Below are 18,433 nucleotides of genomic sequence, written 5' to 3'. Positions count from 1 at the left end.
CTACAAGACAGACATTGAGGTGCTGAAGCATGCCTGAAGAAGGGCAAGGAAGCTGGGTAAGGGTCTAGAGTGTAAGTCTTATGAGAAGCAGCTGAGGGAACTGGGGTTGTTTAGTCCAGAGAAAAGGAGGCTCAGGTGTGATCTTCTTGCTCTCCACAACTATCTGAAAGGAGGCTGCAGCGAGGTGGGTTTGGTCTCTTCTCCCAAGGAACCAGTGACAGGACAAGGGGAAGCAGCCTCAAGTTGCACCAGGGGAGGTTTAGACTGGCTAATGGGAGAAATGTCTTCCCCAAAAGGGTTGTCAAGCACTGGAACAGGCTGCCCAGGGATGCAGGGGAGTTACCATCCTTGGAAGTAGTTAAAATACCTGTAGATGTTATGCTTAGGGACATGGTTTAGTGGTGGACTTGGCAGTCCTGGGTCAGTAGTTGGACTTGATGATCTTAAAGATCTTTTCCAACTTAAATCATTCTATGATTCTATACCAAAGCATCAGAGCAGCACAGATGCAGCCATATGCATTTTCAATAGGTAACCATGAAACCTGGCTGAGAAATACCACTTCACAACCCCACATCTTATTTCAACTATTTTTCTGCTGTTCTCCATCCCAATATCTAAGGAGAAGACAGCATGGTCTAGCCAAGCTGCAGCCTCTGGTGCCACCAGCCTGGTGGCACAGTCCTCCCCAACATGACTTCCTGGCATAGGGTAGCATTTCAAATCAAGTGTCCGAAACGGATCACTGAAGGATTGATGCCCAAATGGAGACCCTCAAGGATTTAGGGAAACCCACAAGGAGGCAATTTTGGAAACATCGCCAACCCCACAGAACTCACAGCCTGTTGCCGAATTCCTGATGCCAGGATGGTTTCCAGGGTGATGTTGATATAAGTGCTGTAGTAGGGGTGAGCTGATGGCAGGTCCTGGAAATTCAGGATGAGTGATGTGTTGTCCTTGACCACCTCCAGCATATCTGCCAGCTTGCAAACTGACTGGTTGGCAGCTTCCAAGTAGTCAGACTTTGAGAGAGACCCAGCTGTCCAGAAAGGGTCATTCTGAAAGCAAAGCACATCCCTGTATTACATCCCACGAAGTCCAGACTCCCCAGTACAACTGAAGACCCTTTTCTATCCCACCTTGGCCACAGTGGGACATGCCAACAGCTATTTTGATGACAGTCTTGCAGTTTGCTGAAGTGTTTCTCCACGCCTCAGTTTCCCTGCCCAAGGGGAGGCCACAGATCCTTAGTGAAAGCAAGCTGTGCTGGACAGGTCAACCCCATTTTCAGAGGAAGAACAGAGCTACAGGCCAGTCATGTAAGTTTCCAAGGTAGTGAGCTAAAAGGGTACCTTCTCACACTGTGTACACAATCACCAAGGATTCTTCAGGATCCAAAAATAAAAAGGACCAGCTATGACACAACTAAGTGATCAGAGAGGAGCGAGGGGCTGTTGGAAGAGACTGTCTCCTGACTTAAGGGCATTCAGGAATGACTGCTTCAAAGTACGTGCCAAAAAACAGCCTTCCAGATGCTGCCTTGGCCCTTCTCATCTGGCAAGCAGCAGTTTCCCTGCATTCCCACTCCCACAACCACACCTGCAAGCCAAGGAAGTTTCTGTACAGCTGTAATACATAGACATCCCCACCACACCTCCACAGACCAGCTCAGCTCAGAACGGCAGTGAAGCCTACAGTGGTTTCAGGCTTCCACCAAGCAGGCACCCAGGGAACTCCAGGCAGGCATATGAAACTGGTACCTGAGCTTGCATCACTGCAGCAACGCCTCGGCAAACCGCATTCAAGTGCGTGAGTTGTGCCAGAGCGCTGCAGTCCTCCTTCCAGACCACCCCCAGTGCGCTTCAAGCAGAATACAGCCACTGTCTGGAGAGCAGCTTGGCAAAAAGAAGTCCCACCTGCAACCTGGCTGCATGCTGAAAGATGGGACAAGTCCATCCCACAGCATTTCATCCCCCTCTCTCCAGACTTCAAAGGCTGAATTTCTTGCTTTTTCTTTATAAGACAATTGTTTCCAAGAGTAAATTAAAAGAAAAAGGAACAGCACATAACATGCTGTCTCTTCTGTTCTCTTTATAATCACGTCCTCCCTCCTGAAGTTCTTTGTGGTGTCAACCAAGCATTAAGGCCCCTTCTTACAGGTGGTAGAAGAGGTACAGGAAGAGAACATGTCTTTTAGACCAAGTCTGAGTTTAGTAGAGAGCAAAACTAAATGTGGTTCATGAACACTTGGCCTAGCTGCACTTCAGACCACTCCACCAAGGAGATGGATCTACACCTGTCCACCTCAAATAAGGTTTAGTCGTGAGCTTTCATCCCACAGTCACGGCCCCAGGACACTCTCTCCATGGCTGTACCCACCTGTAGGAACCACTCTCCAGCATTAAGCTTTTCCAGGTCAGTCCAGTTGAACATGGAGGAGTGCTCATAGGCCCGCTCTGGAAACACTTCCTCCACATTTGTGGTTCTCCTGAGTGTCTTGTCATGCATCAGAAATGGCACTCCATCATAGCTGCAAAGACAGAGGCCCCGTTACACGTGGAGGTGCATAACCACATACACAGTACCAGAGAAATGCCCGTTCCCACTCCAGCCTCTCTCATGGCTTCACATCAAAATCATTATGAAGATCTCAACCAGCTTAGCACATCCCCAGCTCCCTCAGATCACTTGAAATGAGATATACACCCAGAAAACAAAGCCTCTGCAATGCCTGCAAGATGTCTGCAGTCATTCATACGTGGACATAACCCTACCCATCCCCTCCCTCCTCCCACCACCCCCTCAAAAATTTCGAGAGTGCCAAACTCCCATAGCTTGGACAGGAACACGCACCCTGAATGCTCACACAAACCAAAGCTTTCCACAGTGTCTGTAGCTCCCAAAAACGTCAGAGGTTTTTTCAAACCTTGTACGCACAGACACGTGCAAACTGTTCTCAAATTGTTAATAGCAGATAACGAGTAAGATTTTTCAAAGGCTCTCAGACTACATGGGAACTTAACATTCATGGCCTTTCAGCAAGATGCAAGGCTTCCAAGCTACCAAAATTTCTCTGAAATTGATTTTTCCAATTGAAAATTGGTTTCAGGAAACAGCCATGCTCACATGAGTTAAGGTCACGCATCCTAAAGAAAACCCACCGCTCAGATGAAACTGAATAGCCAAATGCATGCCCTGTGGTTTTTAAGCCACCCAGATATTACAGAACAATGGTAATGGGAAACCTAAAAAGCTCTTTAAACTGTCTTCCACCCAATTTTCTGTGACTGGGTCAGTGGTAACTGTGCAGGGCAGTGCTGGTTTCTATCAAGGGCAGGGGGACAGTTGTCTGCACTAATAAACCAAGATAAACCCAGGGCAGCCAGCCTGATTATAATGACCTTTTCCAAAGCAGGGAGCCCATCTTCATAAAAGGAGACTGGGGTAAGATCTGGAAATGGGACGGGATTAAAATACAAGCCCCATTTGAATCAGGAGACAACCCAGAACACTCACCCCCACAGCTAGAGGGAAAACAAAACCCAGTTTTAGATGATGGAGCAAATGTTGCCTCAGCTTTACTATTGCTTACAGAAGTCCCTTATCACAAAGGTCACTGGCACCTTTATTTGCTATTTCTAGCCTGCACTGTGCCAACTACTTCCCCCCCAATCCAAAGCAACATGCTGACACAGCAATACCATGCTCTGCTGCAGCAATCAGAAGGGGTTTTAATAAATACAGTTTAAAAAAAAGAAAAGATGCTAAGCAACTGCACAATTAAGACTGTGGAGTGTTTACGGGAGATAGGAGCTCAGGTCTTAACATCTCAGCAGAGTATCATCAGATACTGCTAAGCCTTAACCACAGTGCAGAAATCCTATGGGGCACATACCATTTGTTCCCTCCTTTCTAATCCTCCCCCTTACAGAGTCACTCAGCACCACCCAAAGCTAACCACAATGTACTAGCAGGCACAGGTTTGAAAAATTAATTCAGAGACAGAAATCAGAGCTTTAGAAGAAGAGATGTGGGAGGCAGTAGAAGATGAGAGAGGGGCATGCAGTGATACTGTGCCCTTGCTGCTTGAAGTAAAGCTGGTATAACCAGCGCTGGTTTTATAACCGAGGTAACCAGTTTGGGGTGTGTAATGGGCAGGGAGCAGGATGCAATGGGTCTGAACCTATGCCCAAGCAGCCCACCCACAGCTGATATGTACCTAGAAGAACATGGAAACATCCCAGGTGGAGCGGACCCATCAGCCACAGGCACAAAGAGCATCTTTCAAAGGGGTAAGGACAGCAATGGGTGTTGTGCCACAAACCCTTCCGAAAGTTGCTGTCAGCTGTACTGATAGCTCACTTTTTTTGTCTGAAGGTCAGTAGAGTCTTCCTTTTGTAAAGACACTTGGGTCTCCTAGAGAGGGTCTCAGATAACTGAGCCATCAAGATCATCGTTTAAGCTATGGATGCTTGGAGTGCTCCTCTGGGACAGCTGATGAGTGGCAACGTCGAAAGCTCTCGGAGTTTCTCCAGCTCTCCTCCTCCCAAAAGTCCACCTTTCTCCTTGGCCAGTGCTAAGGGAAGCAACCAGTTCAGTGACATGATCCAAGCACTCATCTGTGAGCCTGGACAGTCGTTTTCCCTTCACAAAACAGTTAACTAACTAGTTTTGGAAAGAACAAGAATTGTATCACATCCCAGCTCATACTTCATCCTTCCACAATGACCCTCCACTCCCTAGTGGGAAGAAATTCCTTTAGATTTTATATCATTTACTCTCAAACAATTATACAAGATAAAAAATGGACCCTAGCAATTACACTTCAGAAGTCCATCTTCCACCAGGCAAAAATATCTTTCCATCAACACCAACCTCCAAAGAGGCTGGGGAAAAATAAAACATCAGCCGTGAGTCTTTCCTGTATTTATAACAAACTGAGGGATCACCAAGATAAAGCATTACTACTCCCTTTGTGCCACTTCTGCCCTCTTGCACATCTATATAACTCATGCGAAACAAGTTCAGAAAACGAACAAGAATGTTCAAAAATTATCATACTCCTGCAAAAAAGCACAGTTCCTGAAATAACCCTCTCTATACCACCTCTAAATTGGCCTTGTCAACTCAGCCTAACATTTATTTGCCTGCAAGGAAGGACTTTTTGACAGTCAACAGTATCGCTGTGCCCCTTCTTCCCCCAGCATTAGTGACATGGGAGGGAGGGGAGGAGGAGAAAGGGCTTACTTCCTGGGCTGCTGAGTTCTTGTGACAGTTTTGCAAGGCTGGTAAAAACCCTCCTGAAGACTTGCAGTGCAGGGAAGTCAGTTTGGGATCTCTGCACTCTGCGCCGGGGGCATCCCAGCAAAAATTCCATTTAGATTCACAGAATCATTAAGGTTGGAAAAGACCTTTAAAATCATCAAGTCCAACCATAAGCATTTAAGCCGCCGTGTCTCTTCCCAAGGCCAGCCGATTTCAAGCCAGGCTAGAAACCAGGTTCTGCATTTCACTGCCATAAAGACAGTTCTAGGATAAATTAGTCTTCCTGCAAACGAAGATTAGTTTCATGACAAAGAGATCCAGGTTCCCCCATCTGGACAACTTTACCTTTAATCAGTCATCATCTCAGTGGAACAACTGGTAGTATATGTGCATTCCAAATGGAGGCAGCTAGGAGTTAGCAGATAGATTGACCACAAGAGCCCTTTTCAACAGGGAAAAAGCAGTGACAGCCGGACCCATGCCAGGTAGGGAAGAGTCACCCGTATTGTGGACGGCCCAGACCAGAGAGTCTCAGACCAACCAGCACACTGGCTTACCTCAGTACAACATCAGCTTGGACTCCATATATCTTCTGCTCCACTGCCTTCTGAAAGGACATCAGAGTGTTTTCTGGTGCCAGCTATGGGTGAGTGAGAAAAAAGACCAATGAGTATTAGTAGTAAGTGGAAAGTTGATGAATCACTGTCAGTGAGGACGCTGGAATGAAGGTTTATAGATATTAGGGAGCCAAAACAACCTTGTTTTGCAGATTACATAGCGACCAGTTACGCTGGAGTACCAGCACCTCCCAGGCAAAATTGCGTCTTACTGAAATCTGAAAACGATCAATACATTTGACTCCACTGATGGTCTTTCTCACACAAAGAGTTCCATGCAGAGTTACCACAGCCTGCAATACCAGAAACCCAGCTAGCTCAAGGTCTGCTGCAAAATCAGTGTACAAGAGATTTGCTCGCCAGCATGGTCCCGCAAACAGTGGCTTGCTGGAGATCCCCAGAAAATGATGGGTAATGTGATACCAACTTTCTATCCACATGTTATATCTAGAGCTATCTAAAACATCCTACCAGTTCTTAATTCTCCTACTTTTCCATGCAAACAGTGATTACAATGCCATTATAGTAAGAAGAAAGTCCATAAACCAGGGTATTACCCATACCATGGACAACAACTACACCACAGATTCTGTAGCACACATTTTATTTCCACATCTATTTATTCAATAAAGTCATCTTTTATTCAGTCTAACGATCAGATTATTTCTCTAATAACAAGCGTTCCAGTTAGCTTTAACAACAATTTTAAACATAGCCTTAAGCCTAGAAAATTTATCCCTATGGCTGTCACAGACAAGGACTCAATTTTTATTTCAAATTCCTTCCTGTTGAATGCAACAGATGGTAAAAGAATTTGGGTCTGTTTAAATACAATACGGTGTCAAGACAAATACTTCGCTTTTCTGGAAAAGCAGTACAGTCCAGCTAGCCCCAAAATGTCCATAAACAAACAGGCAGACCAGAAACAAAAAAAAATTGCACAACTACGGAGAGACAAACTGGCAGGTTTTCTGCACTGAAACCTGAGCACATACAAAAAAAGCTGGTTTTAAAAAACATTTTCTTCATTCCACTTTTGCTTTCAGGTTTAGAGTACCTGTAACATCCTGCTACTCCACTCATCTCTGCCACCACTAGGACCAGTAACTTTCCATCAAGACACAATGAGCGTTCACAAACCATGATTTTCAAGAATTACTCAGGGGCTGGAAAGAAGAATAATTAAGAACAAAGGCCTAAATGCACCCTGCAAGCAAGATGCACAACAAATACCAAAACCTGCTGGATGGTTCAAGGTGCCTCTAAGAATCATTTGTTTTCTTGCAGCAGATTGCTTTACACGCTCAGGTCAGCAAAGCTTTGGGGTAAAATAATCAGACCAAATGTCAGCAACAGCCTTCACACAGCTTCAGTATCTCTCCAGTGAATTCCTCTGGCTGAAGCCACATATCAATACCAGTTCATTTTCATGTTTGTTCAACGAGGGCAACACAGAGGCACATTATCTTCCAAAAAAAGCTCCCAATCAAAGCCTGAGTTGTCTAGGTGAGGACCGAGGCAATGCTGCCCTCGCACCCTCTTGCACAGCTCAGCACTGGGTCACGCAAGGTCGGGCTGATACACGCAACACCCAGAGCTGTCAGCAGGGAGCAGCAGCCACAAAGAGCTGAAGAACCCACCCAGATTTGCTCCATCTCCTTGGGTTACTCTCAGCACCTCGGGTTTCCCCCTCCCGAGCAGCTCAGGTTTCCTCAGGATCACACTGCAAGGTGATTGCTCTCTACGGGGTAATGCTCAATATTTGCTTTTGGAGACTGCAGCAATCCCAAGGAAATAAAGCGAGTAGTCTCCAAACAAGAGACAGCTGACCTAGAGGAACCAAAGGGCAATAATCCAAGACCCCCAGCCTGTCAGGGAGGGTTGCTGGGTAGATGCAGCACAAGTCCCAGCTCAAGATGTGCCACCACGTCATGCAGCAACTGAACTCACACCCCTATAAAGCAGTCTCACCAAGGAGGTGGACTACAAGGAACAGAAAAGAAAAGCGTACCGTGTTGTAAATCATCTCTCAGGCTAAGGGAGGCTGAAAGGGCATGCTGGCCTACCTCCATGAAGCAATCAGTGTAAAAACCGACGGCACGGCTAGGATGACACGGCTGTTACTCACAGCGGTGAGTTCTGACCTCTGGAGGAAGGACAAACAGCAGGACAGTAGAATCTGACCGATGGTAAAAGCCTTGCTGCAGCCTGCTAGCTTGTTTGTGCTGCAGCAATGGGTGCCCCGTGAGAGGCTGACTGAGTTGGCCTCCGACTACAACAACTGGTGCCCAGCGTAGCTGAGACAAGCAGGAGAACCCGTGATCCATAACAGACACCGTGAGAGGTGAGCCATTGCAACTAATCGATATGGGTGTATTGCAATATTTGTTGTCCATCTTAACTCAAATTGCAACTACCTACCTATGCAGTGAAGAGCTCACATTGCATGAACTGAAGCTCATGTAGCCACAAGCGTGGCTACAACAGTATTCCACCTCTGCACAGGTGGACCAGCATGACCAAGGTTTTTTTCACATCTTACTTGTACACCAAACTCTGGCTCAACAGCAGAATCCTAACATAGAGAGAGCACAAGATCTGCTGTTTGATAAGATTAAAAACACTTCTTGCATCTTTTCAGTGTATTTCATTTTCTGCAGGACCAGGGTCAAGCCTTGCTTGAACACCATCCCTTCTGAGACAGCGCTGGTCTGAGATGCAGGGGAACCTTTAGGCTCAGTGACCGGGGAGCCCCAGCCTCCACTGCTGGAGGCACTCGAAGGAAACTGAGCCAAATAGATCTGAGGTGGCAAGTCAACACACAAGGGTCTCCATCACCTGGACTGGGGAAAAGTAAATTTAGACAGAGCTGAGACTGCACGTGGAAGCGACAGATGAAAGCCAAACAGAAAAACAGCTTTTTGGGGACGGGATTTCTCTTTGCCAGGCTGGACAAATCTGGCCATGTGAAGATAGCAGTCATGTTCATGCATCTTAGTGGCAGTGCTGTAATAGATGATGCAGCAAGCTAAACCCCAAGATTTTCATTCAGTTTTAAAACTTGGGCACGATGACTGTCCCATCCTCAGCACTCAGACATTTGCCACTGAGCTTAAGCCCATGGAGATACGATCTCAGCCCTTGGAGTGAAATATCCCACTCCTGCCTCATCTCTAGTCGCTACAGAGCTTGCAGACCAAGCTTTACTCTTCAAGAAGAGCAAAACTTAACTGCACCCCAGCAGGGCTGCATGTGGCTGCTGAGATACAAGGCACATCCATTCCTTCCCCAGGAACTTGACCCCAAACACAAGTTAAATAAACTTACAAAACTCTGGCCAGATCTATGTTGAAAACACGGTTTTGCAGCTGTGCAGAGGAAACAGCATTTGAAACTGTTCTAAGAGCAGGCTGTCACTTAAGGTCTAAGTGTGTAATCGGATGGTCAGGAGCTGTAACGTCACCTTCATCACACCACCACTAGAAGTGAAGAGCATCCCCTTGAAGGGCAGCACAGAGGGATGAACATCTCTGGCTGCTCTGAAGCAGCATATAGCACGGACATCAGCAGAAGTCCTGTAGCTCTGTAACACCATGCCCCACGATGGCACCTGCTGGGTAGTCTCTGTAGCACCACAATGCTATTAATTGCCAGTCTGATTCCCTGTATGTCAGAAGCTTTTAAAAAAGTAGATTATAAGCCTTGCAGACAAAGACATCATCTTCGTGTGGGCATGTGGTGGGTAAACTGCTAACCTAGCCAGAACCAATCACCCTGATATAGATAATTGCATCTCCAAATGAGTCTACCACTGATGCAGAAAGCTGTCTTCCCAGGTTTCTAAACCTCTAGGTCAACCCTAGCCTTGAGGAGACTGAACAAAGCCATTCACACCAATGACATAACCCAATGAAGGTCAACCAGAAAGCCAGGAAAGCAAATTTAATCCTGCCCCCTAAAAATCAGATGCTGTCTATTCCCAGAGGTTCCCCTGGCACTGCTTTGGGGGCAGGATTTCTCTGTACCAGGAGTTCATATCGCCTGCAATATGAGGCTTTTGTGAAAAAGGAGAATCCGAGTTACAGGTTTTTCCATCATCCCAGCCTGTCTCTGTTTCCCTCCATGAAACAGGGAGCCAAAGCCCCAAATTCAGCATGTTTAGAGCAGAGATGCGTCCAAGTGGGACAGTTGCTGGTACAGGAATTCCTAGCTGAGATTAGTGCTAAATCTTTTCTAAAAGGTTTTACAGCAAAACCTCAATAACTAAAATAAATGCATAATCTTTCTGCTTGTATTTCTGTCTCCATCCGGTTTCTTTTATGGGGTTCTTCCTTGGTACAACACATTCAGGCATGTTATAGCTGAACCCTAAATCCTGGTTTCCGGGAACGCAGTGCAACTGGACATAACCGATTTCTTAAGAAACCAGTGCCGAAGCAAAAGACACCCTGGGACACAAAGCAATGGTTTCACTCCAAAGCCGCTGCCCTGTGTAACCCATGCCAACATCCCCTGAAAGCTAGACAGACCCTGTGCAGGGTTCCTAGAAGCTGTTCCCTCACTTCGCACTTGTTTGACAGGCACAGCCTTGCAGAAACCCGGCCGCTATTCATTTCTTCCTGCTACTACAGAGACACAGCAAGAAATTTCTAGAAAATTCCCCATGAATGAACTCATGTTGACTATTTTTGTGCTTAGAAGTCGATTGCAAATGCTTTCAAATGGAGTCAAGAGCTTTGGACCTTCCTTAACGAAGATTAGGAAAGTGAGTTACAGCAGCACAGCCTTGCTACAGTTGGACATCACTACATTGTATTTTCCCCCTAACTAGCCACCTTGCCAGAGCTAAAATAAATAAATAAATAAAATAAAAAAAATCAGTGCATTATTTGCACGTTGGGGAGGCTAATGAAGAAGCTTGCACAGAAGAACTGAATTTGGCCCGAACTAACTGCAGCCACTGCACACCTCTGGCACTGTGCACTGAGCTGCACAAACAGATTTGATTTTTGCTTCATAAACAAGTTTAAGAATGTTTTCTCATCCTTTTGGAGATATCAGCATCATTTTAACATTTTTTAATTTATTTTTCCTCCCTTATCTCTCCTTTCCAGCATCAATCTGCATGTGAGCCAATAACTGGACTAAAAAGCACATGGCATGATTAGGGCAATACCTGAAAAACTAAGTTTTCCTTCCTGCAAAAAGACACCCTTCGGAAGTTCCTTGTGTGGGGCTTAGTATGGGATCTGCCAGTACATATTGGATTTCAGGATTAGTGTCCCATTGTGCCAGGTCACTATCAGGCAATAACAATACTGTTTAAAACATAAAATGTGGTTTTATCCCCAGGAATTCAAGGCATTTTAGAGAGCATCCATACCTAACATTCCTAGAAATAGCTCAATTAGACTGAATGGAAGTGAAAGAGTGCAAAACAAAGAAAAAAAATTCAAAGTATTGCCTTGGACAACAGGATAAACTGATAAATAGCCATCAGGGATTTAATAACTAGATACAGGAGATGAGACTCATTTATTATTGTACTGCACACAAAGAAAGCTGAAGCTTGATTTAATGAAACACTACCTAACCTTATGCAGATTTATTTCAATGAACACAAGCCTTTCTCCAGGTCTGACAGAAGATGCTAATTGTGATTGATTTTTACTATCAATCAGACCAGCAGACAGGTTAAATGACCTTATTTTTAACAGGTGGGCATGTGTAAGATGTACAGCAAAACAAAAAATGCTTCCGGATTTCAGCAGCACAAACCAAAGCATTTCAGAGCCCTTAAAAAACAAAGCCATCCCAAAGAGGTGGTGGTAAAGTTTTGGTACCCAAGATAAGATGCAATTAAGGTCCTCAAAACCAACAGGAAAACAAACCCTCTAAAACAATAGAAAGAAATCACCAGTTCCCCATTAGTTGAAAGCTCTCCAATAAGCCACAATCCCAACCGGAAGTTTTCATTACTGTTTCTATCGATCGCTGGCACCACAGGATGACAAACCAGCATCTCCATGAGAATGCCCACACATGTTGGGGGCTTCACCTTCAGGTGCCAAAACATGGGGAAAAACCCACAAACCAAAACCAAACCAAAAAGCACACAATCCCACATGTGCAAGGTTGGATTTGCTAGAATTTCCCCCGGAACAGCACGACACACTCCCTGTCAAGGCAAAATATTCCCATGCAATAATCCAACAGGCAGACCCTAAGCACAGCGTAACGCTGGCTGCCCACTAAGGTACTTTGTCCCAGCAATGGGTACTTTTCCACACTGGAGTTGTGCAAAGCCAGTGAGTCAGCACCACCAAAAAACGTTCCTCTGCACGGTGCCTGTGCTTGGCAAGGAGATGGACATTGCCTGCCGTGCAGTAAGGAGCTCGACGGCATGAGCATTGTATTCTTCACGGCACACGGACAGCTGCTGCGGCACAGCCCTTCTCAGTGCCGTTAGGACATGCCAAAACCCAGCTGTATGGGTGGTTTGGCAAAAGAGTTTATTTCAATGCTATCTGTAGTCTCCAGCTCTAAAATCAAGAGCTATTCTTTCCCCCAACATGCTTAGATGGTTTCCACAGGTTTACCCTGATTGTTTTTAGGCCAGCCAGCATCTTTTTGGTCCCAGGAACAGGAGGTGAGTTTCCAGACTTCATGAAGGTTTCCAGGGAGACAGATACAGCTCTGGCTCAGAAAAATCCTTGCTATTATTAATCCCTTGTGCGATCTACTAAATTTGATGATCAAAGATCATCATGACGAGCCTATTTATTTTTAAGGAATGTATATTTATGACTTAACAACCTAAACCCAAATAGGATTCAACAGTATGGACAACACCTTCTTCAGATCCCAAAAGCAAAGACAACCTGCTTCAGCCTGAAGCATCGTGTAATGAAAGACATTTGGGAGAAGACTTCAAAGGCGCAGACAGCAGTTGAAGTTGGTGTCCTACTGGATGAAGTTCCTCATTTCCATCCCAGATTTGGTCACAGCTCTTACCTTCTACCATTACTTTGTCTATCCTCAGCATATGCAGCGTATTTACTGCCACAGGGAGAAGGCAGTCAAGCCTATCAACAGTGAAGACAAAATGCAACTAGATTTCTGGAAAAAGAATAAACAAAGATGGAAGACTAAAGACAACAGACACCTGCTCATAAAACGCTCCAAAGTGTTTAACATGTTAACATGCAAACTTTATGGAGAACCCCCACGTCATGTTTTTGGGTGTTGGATGATTTCTGGACCCATCAGGACAAGACCCTTTCAAACCAACAGAAATCAAGTGAGGGCTGGAGCCCTCAGTTCCCAGCACATTGCTGCCACAACCCTGATGCCATCCTGATGGGGGTCCAGAAAAAAAGAAAGAGATCCGGAGACTGAATAATTAATTTTAAAAGAGCCTTTGAAAAGGAAGTGATCGATTAACTAAACACCTGCTAAGGGAAAGGATTTTCAGATAGCACCCCGATGGGAACAGACATCTAGCACAGCAAAAAGTGGGCATAACTGGATGACATTTAGGCAAGGGAAGGTAGGAGGAGTCATGCAGAAGAGCCTTCCTAGCAGTGAATTAAAGTTCACGGGGGAATAGGACGATACCAAAGGGATGTTGCTTGGAGGAGCATTATACCACTACAGACAAATGGTCAGCCGGTATGAAACCAGTAGCTCTCCTGTACTGCAAAAAGCCACACCTCATGTAGGTACAGATGACAAAACGGTTTCTGATTTTTTCTTGCTACTTAAAATGCAAGGCCTTCTTCCCTTCTCCAGTGTTTCAAGCCAAATTATGAGCCATATGGCCTCTGGTCCTCACTTTTTTCCTCCACAGAACAAGGCCAGCAGTTGAGTCACACTCACACAGATGCTAAGAACACTCCTCTTAAAAATCCTGAAGGGACAAGAGAAGAGAGACAGGGTGCGTGCATGGATGGAGAAAAGCAGGCCCTGGAGCTCAAAGGAAGATCGTTACCCCTCTCTGAAAATGGGGCTGCGAGCAGTGATGGATCAGTATCCCTCAGTATTGTATCCTTCTGGAAGTGCACACATCTACAGCTGTCCTGGAAAACTTCATTTCACCCTCTTTTGCCCCATCTACCATATGCTATACCCTCAACACATCTTTTATTTCAGGACAACAAGCATCTTCAGCCAGCCCACGGATCTCCTTTGCTGACTTTTATCAGAAGAGCACTCAGTTATATCTGTGTCTTTCTAGTGTAAGAGTGCTGGATGTGCAAATGCAGTATCACGGACCTAGTCCTGCCAGACAGGCGAAGCGCTCAGCCATCAGGCTCTATCAGAGAGCCTCTTCATCTGCACAGGAAATCCCATTTGTCTTGCTTCAGGAGATTTGAAGGCAAATATTGCATCGCTTCTTCTCATCTCCAGTCCCACTAGATCAAGTTTCACCTCAGGTCCCATACTCCCAGGCTCTGCAGACTTTTGATCTTGACATTGCCCAAGGAAGGATGTCTGAATCCCACAGCCCAGTCTCCAGACTCTTCTCTGGGCTATTTCCTCCTCCCCAACTCCCCTTGGCCATTTCTCCAAACAAAATCTACATACCGTTGGTCTCAACAGCAAAAGCACAGCAAGCAGCCCTATGAAACAAGGCCCTACTAACAGAAATGCCTTCTGGCAAGGCTTCAAAATCATTAGTCTCCAAGCAGATATGATTTCGTACAACCCAAAGGCTTACACTGTAGGTGGAGCTCTTCAAACTCAAGGTGACATTCAATATAGTGAAAAGCTGGGCATAGATGGAAGTATAGAAGGAAGTTTTGGCCACCTCCTCTCTGGTCCTCATCTTTTTCATCCCATCTTCACTTTCCCATTCAAGGGCACAGTCAGAGGACACTCACTGCACATACGACGGCAAAGCTGCTGGATAAACCTACTGCCCACTCATCATGGGACATGCACACTATTGCTTGGAGGTTGGAACAAGGCTTGTTAGTCTCTGATCTTGCTTCTTGGGGGCTTCAGAGCAAGCCATCTGCTGTTAACAGACAACCAGCTCTGGGCATCGGGGGAACAGCGAAGGGGAGGGATGCACTCCGCTGAACGCCACCCGGGCCACAGCTCCACACGCAGCACTGAGCATCCTCCACCACCGCTCTCAATCAGCCTTTGCAGCCCTCTGCACCCTAACATGCAAGCACCATCTTCCCAGATGTTTTTATTTGATACTGCAAGGAGTGTTTGCTGTCTCTCAGGAAGAACATGAAACCAAGCAAAGGGCCAAGTCTCTGCTGGGAGTCTTACTCCAGATAAGGTTTGCCAAAGCTATCTGGAAGATAGAAGGAATTTGTCTGTTGCTTAGTTTCTTTAGAAGGCTATGGGGGGCACACAGGCCTGAAAATGCCACAGGAAGGAAATCTAACAGGTTTTGTGATTTCCTGCCATGCGGAAAGCATGCAGAGCCCAGGTTCTCACTTGGCTGCTTCTGGCTTCCATGGATGGTACAATCCCAGTGGGACAGGGAAAAACACTTATCATGCCCAGAACTTCATTCCACCGCCCACAGAGGCAATGTAGTTAAAAGTGTGATGCAAAATAAGCTGGCATTCCAAGGAATTGCCTATAGAAAGAAATCATTAAAAACAAAGATAACTAAAATAAAATACTTGTGTCATTTCAGGTGTTTATATCACCTACGAAACTCCTAGTGAGCACTCTTGAACTTGAAGAGGACCTCAAGCATGCTCCAAGCCTGCCAGATAGGTTCTGACAGCCTACAGAGATATTTTTTCTGCTTTGAATGTCAGCATAAAAAGTTACTTAGATGCCTTGAAAAAAATAAAATAATTGGCATTCAAAAGGCCAGTGCCTACGCTACAGTATGCTATCTTGTCTGAAGTCAGTCAACCAGCAGAGACAGTCAGAGGTATTCAACAGACCTAGGTACAGAAGTACTCAAACTAGAGACTCAGACCAGTACGACTAAAGACCACAGGACATCTACCCAAGCCCAGGGCTGTGTCCAAGCCAACATGCTCCAGCTTTAACCTGGACCTGCCCAAAAACCTTGGAGAAGAAAGGACTATATGATTATGATTTCAGGGTCTACTCAGAGGCAGATGACAGGAACGTTTCATCACCTCACCCAGTCCCATGATGATCTGCAATGCAAGATTACCGTGCAGTCATGTAGGGTCAGCACAGCCCGTTTGTTTTGTTTTTTGCAGATTGCCACATACTCAACACATCTTGCTATGAGCCAAGTTTAACCACTGCTGGTGGGGTTCTGCAAAGGACACAAAGACTGAGCCTCAAGCTCTAACAAAAACAAAACAAAAAATCACAGACTTCTACTGCTGCAGCTCAACAGCCAAGCCTGGAGAGCAAAACCCAGCAGAATCAGCAGCAGAAAAACGCAATGGCACAAACTGTCCTGAGCAAGGCAAGGATTGTCTCTTTTGTTTGTAAGGCATCTAGAACATCTGGGGCATGACTTGACTCTGGGTTCATGTGCTGACTTACCGCCACAGTAATTCTATGCAGAAGAGGTGCCTTAACGTTGTATTTGTCATATATATTGTCTGGAGAGCAGCCTGGAGACCATCCAACCCAGTACCATCCTTTACACAGGCAGAAGAGTCAGACACCACAGTACTAGTAACATGAAACTACTCACCATCGGTGCTCCACGGTGACCTATAATGGCTGGCTTTGGTCCCAGAGCCTTCTTCTCCATTATGCAAGGGGACGAGATGGTGAGGGGGACGAGGTAAAGTGCAACTACAACTGCAAGGTATGCAGTGAACATCAGCATCTGAGAAGCTGAGATGGAAAGAGAGAGAAAGAGCTGATGAAAATGTTGCTCCTGACCACCCCACACCACAGCAGCAAAGTCAAGACACCTTCATCTTCCTCCAGAGGAGAGACTAGTCTACAGCTGTTGACTCTTGTACAATAGCAGAACCCTGTGTTTAGGGAAGATCATATTCTATAAAAAAACAACAACCAAACGCAATTTCCCACCCCAAAAAACCCCAAAACAACAAAACAATCAAAAACCCACTCTGAGGTAATCAAGTCCTGAAGGAAGTTTTCACATTTTGCATTGAAGAAACAAAGTTAAGCAAATTGCTTAAAGTTCCAGCAACACAGCCCAAAACACTGCTGATTTCCAGCCTTTTGGGTAGGGCAGCACCGGATTTTGCCCTGCCTGAACAACAGAAGTAGATGACCAGTTAAACATACCTACAAATAAGTCATGACACCATGCTGCTGCATTTAGCATCACTTGGGTTTACATCAGTTGTGTTTACATTGGTGGTTCACTGCCACCACCCATTTCAGCCAGGGTAAAGCCACTTTAACTGCTTCTGCATTAAAGAACTGTGTCAGCCAGAACTGAGTTAATTCACAGTAACAGTTTACTGATTAAGTTGCTCACGTTTAAATAAATCCTTGGATCGTGGTGGTGCTGCACTCCCCAGGGTCTCCCGCAAGCAACTATCACAGGATCGGCAAATGCAGCAATGAGGGTATTGAAGGTACCGGCTGCAAGGCGGCTGCAACGCCTGGGGCCGGAGGAGCAGTCCTGCCACCCACACCATGCCTCAGCCACCCACCTCCGACAGCCAGTGACTTCTCACAAATTCCAGTCTCTGGGAATCTTTCAAAGGTGCTGACAGTGCAACAGAAACAGCCCTTGTACTCAACAGATGTGGATTGCTTATAAAGAACAACAGGCACCTTTGAACTCCTTGAGCTATTTGGAGTCACTTGAAACCACGCATACTAAAGCAAAAGACATTTTTATTTTTAAATTATTATTTATTTTGCAAACTCATCAAGGCTTTGGGACTCAAGGGGGAACTTCCAAAAAAACCCTTTAAAACAAATATTTGCAATGGCTGCAAGATGGAGAAGCTCTTTTGGGTGGGTTTTTTTGTTGTTTTTTGTTTTTTGGTGTTTTTTTTTTTTAGGAAAGAGACAGAATAGCCCAGCTCTGGTCCTGACCACACCGATCTGGTTTCACACATAAATAAGCTGCTTTTTGCTTCCAGCATCTAATAGCCACATTCAAACATGTTCCTACAAGCCAGAAAGTAACACTAGTAACTTTGCCAGCTAATTTTTCCTCCTCTTTGGAAGAGATGTCAATCACCCACAGAGCACTCAAGGAACTGAATGGCATCTTGCTAAGTGAGCGCATGCTGTGTCCTGCGCCATAAAGGTACAGTGAGTGCCCTGTAGTTGCGTGTTACCAGCATCAAAATCTCCAGATGGACACAGGACATGATCCTGACCCAACTCTTGCTCACCCCAGGAACACCACACACCAACCAGGCTTTGAAAGTCAGCCTAAGAGTCAGCAAAGTCTCAGGCTTTGCAAAAAATCTGGTCCCTTCCTTCCTAGTACTGCAGTTTAGAGATTAAACGGCTCAGATTCAGACTGAAGGTTAAGTACCACGTGAAATGCCTGTGCTTTCAAATATTTTGATCATTGGACTGCACCCACAAGGAAAGGAAGTCCCCGCATGGGTCACAGACCCTGTCAAAATGGAGCTGAAGACCTC

The 18,433-nt window shown here is 45.6% G+C and overlaps 1 protein-coding gene across 6 annotated transcripts in view; it reads right to left on the bottom strand.

The window, feature by feature from the left end:
- The window catches only part of GDPD5 (glycerophosphodiester phosphodiesterase domain containing 5), a 210,359-nt gene that overhangs the window by 17,226 nt on the left and 174,700 nt on the right, over window positions 1-18,433 (bottom strand). For all 6 annotated transcript variants that reach the window (XM_056328392.1, XM_056328394.1, XM_056328390.1 and 3 more), the window contains 4 exons: window positions 16,540-16,685; window positions 5,823-5,905; window positions 2,380-2,530; window positions 840-1,058 (listed from right to left, as the gene is read on the bottom strand). In XM_056328392.1, coding sequence (XP_056184367.1) covers window positions 840-1,058; window positions 2,380-2,530; window positions 5,823-5,905; window positions 16,540-16,685 — 599 coding nt within the window. The remainder of the gene's footprint in view (window positions 1-839; window positions 1,059-2,379; window positions 2,531-5,822; window positions 5,906-16,539; window positions 16,686-18,433) is intronic.

The sequence above is a fragment of the Falco biarmicus genome, chromosome 2 (assembly GCF_023638135.1).
Source record: "Falco biarmicus isolate bFalBia1 chromosome 2, bFalBia1.pri, whole genome shotgun sequence".
In the NCBI taxonomy this organism is placed as follows: Eukaryota; Metazoa; Chordata; class Aves; order Falconiformes; family Falconidae; genus Falco; species Falco biarmicus.
Note: the sequence above shows the minus strand (reverse complement) of the source record. Positions and strands in the feature narration are given on the sequence as shown.